A 13233-nucleotide genomic window follows, 5' to 3' on the forward strand; every position below is an offset into this window, starting at 1 on the left:
TGCGTGTAGCTTGCACATTCTCCCCATGTCTGCATGGGTTTTCTCCAGGTGCTCTGCTTTCTTCCCACAGTCCAAAGATATGTGAGTTAGGGGCATTGGCCATGTTAAATTGTCCCTTAGTGTTGGGGAAATAGCTAGGGTAAATGTATCGGGATAGGGCCTGGGTGGGATTGTGGTCACTGCAGACTCAATGGGCTGAATGGCCTCCTTTTGTACTGCAGCATTCTATGATTTCTTTGTGTTTTTCTTCACCAGGAAACAAGGGAAATAGGAACCGTTTAGAATCCAGAGGATTGCAAGCATTTCCTCAGCTGTATTATGAGTATACGCAATCCCTAATCTCCACTTCTTAGAAATATAAAAACTTTAAGTCTAGAAATTCTAGCCCTTATTTGGTCTGGGAAACCATGCACTATGGGGAGGGGAAGGTACGGGTGTATTCCCATTAATATTCCTTTCCTTCTTGCCTACTATTGAAAACATCTAATGAGGTGGGTGGGGGGAGGTGGAAAACGCTTGTACCCCAAGTCCTTATTTGCCATGATATTAATGTAAAAGGATGATGCTTCCAGCTGTAAATCGACCCAAGAGTTAAAGTCTACCTGTATGTTGCAAGTATGTGTCATTCACCTAATGCACAAACAGTCAACAATATTATTTTTAAACTGTAGTCAGGCTCAGAGATCAAATGTCGTTAGGGCAACAGAGGCAGCATTAGAATTCAAGATTGTCATTTTTTTTGCCAGACCTGGTCCTTTCCCAAGCTGATGTGAGCTTCGCAGTGAGGCAAAGCTGGCTTTTCTTTCCCACCACAGTGATACTTTGGTTGCTTTCTAGTCACTTGTCCTTTATGTGTACAGGGTGTCAAGACGTCCCCCTCTAGTTTATAGAAACCAAGAAGCCCTACACTGCAGAAGAAGGCCATTTGGCCCCAGGCCATATCCCCTAAATCTCACATATGTACCCTGCTGATCCCTCTAACATACATACCCTGGGACACTAAAGGGTAATTTAACATGGCCAATCAACCTAACCTGCACATTTTCGGAGGAAACCCACAGGGGGAAGTGCAAACTCCACACAGTGACCCAAGCCAGGAATCAAACTCAGGATCCTGGAGCTATAAGGCAGCAGTGCTAATCACTGTGCCACCATGCCGCCCCTGGTTCCGCAGGCTGATGGCCTTGGATGGCATTGGTTTAAGGTCTCGAGTTTCCACCTGTCAGTATCAAGCTTGAACAAGTCGCCATGTTCAAGCAAATGTAGATGTCCTGTTCTGTATTTGCCTTCCCTTACCTATCCTGCAGTGAGTGGGTCATGTAGTTGGCTCATGCTTGCCTGGCTTGTACCCCTCTAAGTCTGCCAGCTCTTCTCTCTCTCTCTCGGCCTCCTGGCAGCAGGTGGTGGCAGATACCCTGTCGTGGTTGAGCTCTGGTATTTCCCAGGCCGCCACCTTGCAAGTGTCCTGACCAAAGGCTCGGTGAAACCCTCTTTTTACTTTGATGACCAACCGATTGCAGTTCTCGGCTTGCTGTGAGCTGAGGCAGGCTGGGGCTTCTGTCATGTCAGTGAGAGTGTATTGCACAGTCCTGGTTCAGCCCTCCAGGAGGAACAAACCAAAGCGTGGACAACTTTTAATGGGGAATCACAGTGACATTTGTGTGTTGATGAAGAATGCAGCTAGCTATGAGGATTAATGTGAATTGCAGAACATAGTGGTTAGTACTGCTGCTTCACAGCGCCAGGGACCTGGGTTCGATTCCCGGCTTTAGTCACTGTCTGTGTGGAGTTTGCACATTCTCCCCGTGTCTGCGTAGGTTTCTTTCAGGTTCTCCAATTTCCTCCCACAGTCCAAAGATGTGCGGGTTAGATTGGCCAAGCTAAATTGTCCCTTAGTGTCAGGGGGACTAGCTAGGATAAATGTATGGGTCATGGGGATAGGGCCTGGGTGGGATTGCGGTTGGTGCAGACTCAATGGGCCAAATGGCCTCCTTTTGCACTGTAGGATTCTATGATCAACACTTTGGACGCAGTTTTCAGCCTTAAGTTCCTCCTGGCGCTATGCCTGGTCACTTGACAATCAATTGCACTCACCTTGGCAGCAAGAGCACAGCAGGGGTGGCACAGAAGCGTCATCCTTTCTGTAAGTGCGAACCCAGAGTTCTCTGCGTCGGAGATTCAACCATTGGTATGGTATTAGACTCAAGAGCTGTAGCCACATGCCAAACCCTTCCATTGGGCAGGCACCAAGGGAGTAAATGGTTCAATCAAGTGCCCATCTCTTTTCAGTAAATGATGCTATCCCCAGGTATGGGGGAAATGAAATGAGGTTGACCAACTGATGATGCACTTTTCCCCCGGCCACAGCCCAACTAGGATTTGCAGTTTCTTAGCTTTTGTACATTTCATCAAACATCATTTTGCATTCTCAATCATGTACAAAAATCTATGGGGAATCATTTGCGTTTTTAGGGGGACAGCTATATCAACACAATCAAAATCTCAAGAAAATGGCATTTCATAGGATCTGACATTTCACACATATGTTAGTTCCAGTCTTGTGCCCTGTCAGGGTTACCCTGAGCATGGAGCCAGGCAAATTCTACTGGGTTTTTAAACATTGTCAGAAGGAAAGCTGAACAACTTGGAGAAGATCTCATGCCGGGAGACTGATAACACCCCGTTCAATATTTCCTATTCAAAGTTATGTTACCTTATCAGCAGAAGCAGATATCTCAAAATCTTTACTCTATCTTAACATGAGTAATTCCTTAAAAGTACACAGAATATCTCCAGAGGTGCAAGGATATTTACCAACCGGTCTGCAAGAAAACCATTACATCAGGTCATACAAAACCACCAAACCAAACTACATGAGAAAAGCAACAAACCACACTGCATTAAATGCGGCTTTCGAAGCTGTGTAAAAGAGCACCAAAGCATGCTGCAACATTTGACAATGACAATGCAATACCACAAAATAAGCTTTGGCAGAGTTTTTTTAAAACCCACAAACGACTGGCACAGTGGTTAGCATTGCTGCCTCACAGCGCCAGGGACCCAGTTCAATTTCGACCTCAGGTGATTGTGTAGAGTTTGCATGTTCTCCCCCTGTCTGCGTGGGCTTCCTCCAGGTGGTCTGGTTTCCTCCCACACTCTAAGGTTGTGCAAGTTAGGTGGGATGGCCATGCTAAATTGCCCCTTGGTGTCCAAAGATGTGTAGGTTAGTGGGATTAACCATGGTAAATGCGATTGGTTGAGGTTAGGGCAGAGGTATGGGCCTGGGAAACATGATCTTTTGGAGAGTCGGTGCAGACTTGATGGGCTGAATGGCCTCCTCCTGCACTGTAGTGATTCTTTGGTTATAACTGAACTTGTATTACTCGTGTTAGAAATTAAATAGTAGCAAGATATTATCAATAACTCCAGCTGTCCATAATCCAAGGTCATTTCAGTTTTCCATGCAGAGACAATTGACAATTCAGATACCACAGTGCTGGAACTGGTTTATATTTTCTGCATTATAAGGAACAACTTTACTTAAAAAAAACTGATCTATGGCCTGTTAGGGGAAATAAAAAACTTTATTAAAGTGGGGAGGGGGGGTGTGAGAGCTCACATCCCTGCATTAGAGTAAAATCACATGCTCGTTAAATGCTGATACCTGAGTGAATTTTACACAGCGCAAAGATTTGAAAACAGCAAGAGCGCTCCAGCAAGGCTTTGGTTGTTTACATCAGAGTAGATAGTCTCTAGCTAATGAGGCATAATGGGTCAATCTTTGGTTGAAGGTTTAATAATAAACTTATGTGGATAAGTTTGGAAATTAAACAATGTTCTGAGTACTGATTAACAGTGTAGTGACTTAGAAGAGACAGGTATTAGAAGTGCTCTCCCTTGTGAGGGCTGTATTAGCGAAGCATGCTACTTTTGAGGATTCTCTGGGACAGTGCTCGCCATTCTTGAATCATGAACAAATGATTGTAACTTGTACTTGAGTCTCCTGTGCTTAGTTTGTAAGAGCCCATCACCACAGGTCCAATATGGTCTTGAACCATCGGCACCTTGATCATATAAGACAGTGCTGCATAATGTCAGCAAAAAAAAACTGACACAGATGCATGTACGCAGAAAACATCAAGTTATAAACTAGATGATATCAGGAAGTTATTGGGGATTGCACTTAATAGAATCTCACTGAATGGGTGAAAATTAGATCCCTCAAGTTTTGATGCATGCCATTATGAGAATATCACAATTGAGTTGTTATTGTATGATGCACAGTCAAAATTCTTTATCTTGCGCAATAATAGTTTGATAATTTAACTGGCTGACAAGCATTGCATCGGTTTCTTTGTTACTTGTCTACTAGCGGGAATTATTTACATGAAAAATGGGTTTGGAAGCTATTTCTCTGTTCAGAAAATTCAAAGAGTCACGGGTCAAATGTCCTTATGCTATTCATAAATGAAATTCCATATTCAATTCATTTCCATTGCTGTGAAAAATACATTTTTTTCTGGATCTTTTGACTCTTTAGCAAAACCTCTTCTGCATGACTATAAATGATGCATGTAAATACAGTTTTTAACTGATGCAAGTGCACAGCACAGAAGTGCTGATGCAAACCTAACATTTCATTCAGAAAGACAAGACAGCAGATGCTGGGGGCAAAGGTACATTAGACTGGTTTTGTTTGTCGTTTCAGAGAGCCGGAGTATTATTAGCATGGTACAAAGGAGTGATACTCATTGGGGGGGATTTTCCTGTCCCATCTACCACGGGGGTCGTAACAGGCGAGAGGCGGGCCATGCAAAGGTCGGTTGACCAGGATTTTCTGGTTTTGCGGTAAGTATGGCCCGAAAATCCTGCTGACTGGGAAGTGTTTCCAGCTATTCCTGCCCACAGGTAAAGGGCAGGAGTTTCCCAGCCTCGCAGTGTTGTGAATGGAGATCAGCAGGGGGTATGTTGGGATGACTTACTGACACATTTCCACTGCCAGGGAGGTTTCTTGGGACAAGCAGAAATGCCAACCAGGTGCCCATGGTTGGCGCCTGGTTGGCAACCATGGGCACCTTGGTGGTGCCAAGAGGGGAAGCCAATCTGCGTATTTAAAGACCTAATTAGAGGCCGTTTCGAGTTCTTGTTGGCATTTTGCTGGTATCAGAGCAGTTCTTCCACCAGGTACATATGCAGCCTCCCTGTGACAGTCAAGGAGCCATTGGGGCTGGCCATCCCCAAAGAGGGCATTCCTAGATTTCAAGGCTGCACCCACAGACCAAACACCACTTTGGGGCCTGCTTGCTTTGGTCCTCCAAAACACTTAAGTATTTGTACCTCCGCCTCAACCCACCCACAAGGGTGTTTGCATTTTGAGGACCCCTTGCAGTCTCTGACCTGCACAGTAGCACCCACCTCTCTCAGTGGGGCTGCTGAGGTTGAGTGTGGCTGGTCATCTGGTTGGACAGGTTGCATCAGAAATGCCACCACTAGGACGGCAACCTTGGAGGCTGTCTCCAGAGCAACAACTGACCCAGCCAGACAGTGGCAAATATGAGCTCCTGAAATTTCTATCTGGTTCCGGTGTCAGGGTGCCAAGGCTCAGGGGGAAGTCCAGTCCCAAGTGTGGCATTCCTCAGCATTATCTAGGGAGTGGAGCTCGAGGGGAAGAGACAAGGGCAAAACAACACAGGGACGAGATTGAATGGTTGAGATGCTGGGGGATGGGGGTGGGGGGACAGGCAATAGAGTGGGGATCGGAAGGGAGGAGATGAGCTGGAGGAGACAGTAAGAGACCAGGGAACACACCAGGTAGGAGACCAGGGAGAGCACATCGGGGGAGGAGACACTGTGTCATTTGGGCGCATAGAGGTGAAGGCATGAAGAAAGCATTGATGGGATATGGAGATAGCGCAGGGGAAGAGCGGAAAATGAGAAGAATGACAGAGGTGATATAGGGAGAGACACTTTCGAAAGTGGGAAAGGCAGAATAAACTTTCAATATAAAAGCATCCTAAGTTATTTAATGACGTCTTTGTACTGCAGTAAATTGGCTGTCTCTTTGACACCAGTTCTGCATTGTATGGTGTTCTCAGTATGTTCTCTACCATTGTGAATTCTAACATCATCCACCTTGATTTGACAGATTGCTAGGAGTAAAGGGTTATATCAATATATCTTTAAGCTTTCAAGATTTTGTGACAAATATCTTTTAGATAGCTAAATTGTAAGGGATAATATTGCATCAGTCCTCACTAGACTAAAATACAATGGAGTAATTTTGACTTTGAGCAATTGTATGAAACAGGGATATTGATCCAGCCATCCATTCTATGTCTTTCCTGATTTCCATCGTCATTGAAGGAGACAAGAAGGCACACACATGAATTGTGCAATACTGTCAAGGTGGACTCAGGGAGGTGATCTCTCAGGGACAGCACTTAGGGAGAGATACATTCAGTACATTGTGAGGTCTGTAAAAAGAACTATCAAAAGTTAAGCTAAGCAATAAGGCTATGTAATGGAGAGGGAAGGTTAAGATCTTAAAAGGCAAGCAAGCCACAGGGCACATAACTTGAAATCCAGTAGAATCATAGAAGAGACACAGCATATAAATAGGCTATTTGGCCCATTATGTCCGTCCTGGCCCTTTATAACAACTAACCACAAACACCCACTTCCCTGCTTTTTCCCCATAGTCCTGCTTTGTTTTCTCTTCAGATAATTATCTATTTCTTCTTTGAAGGTCTTGATTAAATCTGCCTCCACCACACTCACATGCAGTGCATTCCAGATCCTCACCATCTGTTGTGTAAAACAGATTTTCCTCATGTCGCTGCTTATTTTACCAATCAGCTTAAATTGGTGTCCTCAAATCCTGAATCCATCTGCCACTGGGAACAGGTTCTCTCTATCTTCTTTGTCCAGGCCCTTGACGGTTTAAAGTGTCTCTATCAAATTTCCTCTTCATCCTCTCTTTTCTAAAGACAAACCCCCCAACTTAAGAGACAATTATCTCTTTCCCAAAGACAAACCCCCCAACTTCCCCAACTCGAATGAGTGCACTATACGGACAAAGCAGCCCACTTAAATGAGCAACCTGTTTGAATGAGACCCAAACCATTGTTTCAGCATTGACTCCCTCCACCACTGCTGCACAGTGGTGGCTAAGTGTGCCATCTACAAGGCACACTGTAAAAACTCACTAAACTTCTTTGACAGTCCCTTCCACAGCCACAACCTCTACCACCCAAAAGGACACATCGTGACAACACCAATAGGAAGTTCTCCTCCAAGCGACTCAGCATTCTGACTTGGAAGTATATGGCCCTTTCTTCACTGTTGCTGAAACAAAACCCTGGCACTCTCTCACTAATGTCACTGTCAGCGTACCTACATCACAGGGAGTGCAGTGATTTAAGAAGGCAGCTCAACATCGCCTTCCCAAAAAAATGTTGGCATAGCCAGCGACACCCACATCCCATGAATGAAAAAACAATTGACCAACCTAATGAAGGTCCCTCATTTTGGGAACCACTCTCATACATTTTTGCTGCACCTCTCCATCTCATCCTTCCTGTGACACCCAGTGTTTGACACAAGTTGAAACTGAACCATTATTATAACTTTTTGATTTTTTATTCTATGTCACTATTTATAAAGCCCAGCAATCCATATGCCTTATTAACCATTTTCTCAAGTTGCTATTTTCAATGGTATTTGCACATATGCATTCCCCCCACCCTGCCCCCGATGCCTCTGCTGTTACTGTACCCCTTTTAGACTTGGTCCCTTAATTATGTACTGCCTCTCCTTATTCTTACTACCAAAATGTATAATTTCACCCCTCTCCACATTAAATTTCATCTGGCACTTGTCCGCCCATTCTACCAGCCTGTCAATATTCTCAAATAAAATACATTGAAAGCTTCGAAAAATCATAGAATTCCTACAGTGCAAAAGTGGCCATTCAGCCCATCGAGTCTGCACTGATTCTCTAACAGAGTAACTTACCCAGGCCCTCTCCTGTAACTCCACACATTTCCCATGGCTAATCCATCTAATATACTCATCTTGGGACACTGAGGGGCAATTTAGCATGGCATTCCACCTAACCTTTGGAGTGTAGTCGGAAACCAGAGCACCTGGAGGAAACCCACGCAGACACGAGGAGAACGTGCAAACTCCACACAGACAGTCATTCAAGGCTAAGGTTGAACCCGGATCCCTGGCACCAGGAGACAGCAGTGCTAACCGCTGTGCCGTCATGCCGCCCACTGCTTTGTGACATCTGCAAATTTTGAAATTGTGCCCTGTACGCTCAAATCCTGGTCATTCATAAATTAAGAAAATTCCAACACTGACGTTGGAACCCCCACCAGTCCAAAAGGCAACTTTTCATCACTGTTTCTCGTCATTCAGCCAATTCTGAATCCACAATGTTGCTGTCCTTTTTATTGAATGAGCTCTAACTTTGCTGCCAAGTCTTTTTAAATTGAAGTTTGCCATATGCTTTGTGGAAGCCTGTAAACACCGTGTGAACTGTGGATGATGGAGTCCATCCAAGCAATGAGCTCTGCCATGCCTCAGGTGGGTAAGCACGGTAGACAAACATCAAGGAGAGGCACTTTAAGTAGGCCACTTAATGGTTACCGAATACAAGTTTGGATTTGCATATTGTCGCATTGGCTGTGAACTGAAGACAGTGGTGACTATGCGAGAGGGACATGATGAGGTGCTTAGACCTCCCTCCAGTTGCCTCTTCCCCTCAGTTAGTCAGAGAGGGAGGAGGAGGAGTACCGGGGCTTTCTCTCAGGGATTTTTTGATGGTCAGCAGCTACTCCTCAGCCCCTTGTCAGTGACTCCAATGGCTCCAGTAGGCAAGGCTAAAGAGGATGCAGGATGCATCAGCACCCTCCAGGCCAGAGCAACTCAAGGCCTCTGGCAACCAGAGAATGACAGCCAAGGTCACCCAACAAAATAAACCATTACATTTAACAGCCTGCCTCCACCTCAGCTGTGGGTGTCAGGATTGCACAGGGCTATGATGCCCTGACGCATAGAAGTAAGAGCTTGTAATCATACAAATAGAAAAATGGCGCAAGGTGTTCCAATGTTATATGAGTAAAAGGGTGTAATTGGGATGACAAGGATGGACCAGTCTTCTGCTTCACTGGTGGTTTCATGCCAGGGGATATGTATGGGTATAAAGCCTAGTTATTGAATTTCAAAGACATTGTGTTGAGAATGAGTGATTCATGGGCCTCACTCGTGCTCCTGTTCATCGACCTGGCATCTGATGCTGAAATGCCTACAGTGCAAGCATTCCTGCATCTTTGCCTTGATTTTCATCTGATGAACAGTGTGATTCTTCTATGTCTGCAGCTGGCCAGTCCTCCCCTCTCTACCGCGTGAGGTTGTGCAGAGTGCTGAATATGATTGTAACTCGTGCAATGAGCTCAATGGTTTTGACTGGTGTCATTAGCCAGCTTTTGAGCAGAGAGCCCCGTCACTCAGAGTCCATCCCCATCGGGTTTGCTGTGATATTTGGGAGGTGGGAAGAATGTATGCATCAGGATGACAGCCTGGGAACCCAGCCTGGAGGATACACTGCCTGCAGCTGCACACCCAATGGAAGAGATATCCTTTCTGTTTGGGAAGCTTGCGGATTGTTGTATGGCATTGGTTTCAGTTCAGTAATTCTGAAAAAGTCCTACATTGGCTAACTGTAAGCCTTCATTAATTCTTGAAACAATTTACCAGTATGTAGTAAAGGGTTCATGCTTGCTGGTCCACACTGCTTTATCCAAAATTCAACTGACCCGGGTGCAGGTCACGTGCTTTCTTACGTTACGATGGGAGTAATACCCAGGCCCACTTTAATCCTACATGTACCACAAAGATTGGTTCAAGGGAACTCTGATTGCCACATGCATGTAGTTGATTACCCCTTGCATTTGTGAAAAGGCTACTGAAGTTCACTGATCTTGTGGCCTTCCTCTCCGAATCTGTACTAACACACACTCAAACTCCTTGACCTTTTTAAACAGCACAGTTATAACCTGCAGTGATGTATGTGAAATGCGAAACAGGTCATCCGTGGAGCTCTGAAGTAGAGATTCAGTGCTGCAGTGATTTTTAAAGCAACTCCTGTTGGGCCTCCTCCTGGTCCAAAGGTTGGCAGGTTGCTCTGAAGTAGAGCACACAGGTCAGTGACTGCTTCCCCAGGCATTCTCAGCTGTCATTGGTATTGCCTCTTAAATCATCTTCAGACAGTTACAGAGACTCTTATAAACTCTATGATGCCCTTCATAATTGCAGTGGCCCCAGTTGCCTCCATACTGTCCAGCCTCAGTGTCCAGTTACACCCACTGCTGACTTTCTGGCTCCTGTTATACAGGATCCAATACCATCCTTCCACTGTGCTGTTCCTCCTCCACCTGAGGTTCCCAGAGTTTTGGGCGGACAAGCCCAATTTTGCCTCCAGAAATTAAAGAGGGCAGAATCCATGTCTGCCACTAATGACCTGGTATTCAACCAAAAGCTTATGCCTGTGGACAACTGGTGATTCTTCAACTAAACTCTAATGTTCTTCAATCACACCTTGGTCTTTCTCCCACCCTAGACCACCATTCAATGTTCCTCAACCTTCCCCGATCACCTTTGATCTTCCCTCAATCACCCTCAACCTGATCCATTCTCCTTTCAAGTCTCCTTCCCCTCTCTCTCTCTCCCAACCCAGTCACGCCAAGACAGTTCCAACCAGCTTCATTTCCAACTCAAACGTCACCTCCCAAATTCCACGCCGTCTTTAGCCAATCTTGAAAGCGAAGCTTGGTCTTTTCTTTCAGTCTCCAACTTTAATTCACAATGGTGGCATTTAATCGACAAAAGTCAGTGTTTCAGCAAGTATTCAAAGACATTGCACTTTGCTCCCCGCCCTGTGCCACAGGCACTGCTGACTTCCTTCCAATTAGTTGCCGGGAGAATTTGGCGCTTCTAACCCAGCGAGGGGAGCTTGAAATTTCACGTCTTAGAACCACCACCCTTCCCCACCCTGACCAGCACTGTATTCCAGTCATTAACTTCGTTTCTCTCTCCACAGGTACTGCCGGACCTGTTAAGTATTTCCAGTATTTTTTCAACTTTTAATCTCAGGCTTCCAGTATCTGCAATATGTTGCTTTTGTATGTCTCCTTAAGGTTATCCTTATCCTCCTCACTGTTTACGACATTTCCGAGCATTGTGTCATCTGCAAACTTTAAAATTATGTTCCATTTGTTCAAGTCCTGATGGTTGACCCTGATCAGACAGAGCAGTTGTCCTAATATCCACTCTTGGGAGACACCTGTGAGTTTTCTTCCACTTCTGAAAACAAACCATCCACCACTACTCTCCGTCACAGGAGCAATTTCACACTTGCTCCATTCACCATACATTGTGCTGACTTTTTTTTTCAAAATAGTGCCATAGGAGCTTTCACATCCACTAAAGAAGATGGGTGAAGACTTGATGTAAGCATCCGATCTGAAAGACAACCTCTGTAACTGTGCAGCAGTCACTCAGTAGTCTACTGGAGTTATCAATCTAGATTTTGAGCTCATGTATTGGAAGATGGGACCTTATTTGACTTAGAGTGCCACCATTCAGCTCTGGGTGAAAGCTTACTTTCCAGGCCTCCTTCTGAAGTATTTGGTGACGATAAAAGGCACTATATAAATAGTTCTGAAATTTAAATTGGTTAAGACTTCAAAAAGATCCCAAATCTTTACACTGCTTATGAATTTAACTTCACAGTTGACAGTCATATTCGGAAGAGTTCAAACCCTTTCATGTGCATTTAACACAGTAAATTAGTTGGTAATGTGCTAAATTTGTGTGCAGGATACATGTGTTTTTTTTTAAATGGGGTGAAATTCTAATCAAAATTGACTTGAAGTAGAAACACCACTGACTTTCCGGCTTTTCATTTATAATTTACCAATCCAAATTATAGTGAGGATTTCCAGTTTGTGAATGAATCCTACCCCCTAATTGTCCACGGGAGACTATTAAGTCCTGCAATAAAATATTAAGGCTTGAGTTATTCCCTTCCCAGGGTCATATTTTAAACTGAAAGTATGTGTGATTTTAAAAAAAATCCTCTTTAGAAATCAGCTTGGATACACAATATTCCACTTACAGCAAGGTATGGAAAACAAAAAAGGCAAAGTCATGCAGGTTTAAGAGGTGATAGAGCAGCATAGTGAAGCAGCTTTGCAGTGAAAGCTTTGGCAGACATACAATGGGCTGTAGAAAGGGTTAGTACTGAAGAACAACTTTGCGTTTCACCACTTACCTGTCTGAGATAAGGAGTATCCATAGCGATGGAAACCGTCAACATCTTGGTGTTTCCTGTAGTCTATTGACCTCAGTGACTGGCTTCTGGAATTATAGCGTCCATATGCTATGGCAAGGCAATGGCTTGTGTAAATAACCTTTGCTTTCACTTCAAGCATCTTAAGGATTACAGTTTCACAATGAAATCACTTAAAGCAGGAAAAACTGCACATTATCCGACCCTAACATTGATTTCCTCAATCTCAAAACTGACAGCATTTTGCCCCTGCCTCAATCTTACTTTCCCATTTGGCCTTTGATATTTTAAAAGCTAAAAGTTAGATTTAACTGACACATTAATGACCACCTAATATAATGTGTCCTTTCTTCTGCTTTTTTCATCTCAGTATTATGCTGCACAGTGAACGTTATCGCTCTGCTTTGGGTTCTCAAAAGATGGGTTATTATTCATTAGTAGACCTTGATTTCATTATTCCAAGCATGGCAGAATATAATGATGACAACATAATTTACCATATTTTGTTGCAAGCTTCTAACGTCTTATAAGAAGGTGGGTGAAATGCAAATTGATGCCCAGCCTCCTACTCAACTTATTCTTTTCCAGGATATCTACTCTGTGAGAATCCTTGCCTCTTTCACTGTTCTTTTCCGCCCACAACGTTCAAGCTTTTAAAAGATGAGTTTGGTGTCACCTACGTTATTATTTCTTTCATCAACGTTGAGGTCAGAAACTTTACTTTGGAGCAGAAGTTTGTCATTTCCAAATGGAAAACTGTAACTAGTGGAGTGTCACAGAGATCAGTGCTGGAGTTTTAACTCTTTGCAATCTATATTAGTGGCTTGGATGAAGGGATTGAATGCATTGTAGCTAAATTTTGCTGATGATACACAGGT

General features: G+C 44.2%; 1 protein-coding gene across 1 annotated transcript in view; it reads right to left on the minus strand.

Annotated features, from left to right (window-relative positions):
* The window catches only part of LOC145346393 (adhesion G protein-coupled receptor B1-like), a 299285-nt gene that overhangs the window by 101172 nt on the left and 184880 nt on the right, over positions 1–13233 (minus strand). The window contains exon 3 of the mRNA XM_080193550.1: positions 12338–12445. Coding sequence (XP_080049676.1) covers positions 12338–12445 — 108 coding nt within the window. The remainder of the gene's footprint in view (positions 1–12337; positions 12446–13233) is intronic.

The sequence above is a fragment of the Carcharhinus amblyrhynchos genome, chromosome 8, assembly GCF_965287045.1.
Source record: "Carcharhinus amblyrhynchos chromosome 8, sCarAmb.v2.hapA, whole genome shotgun sequence".
Lineage (NCBI taxonomy): Eukaryota > Metazoa > Chordata > Chondrichthyes > Carcharhiniformes > Carcharhinidae > Carcharhinus > Carcharhinus amblyrhynchos.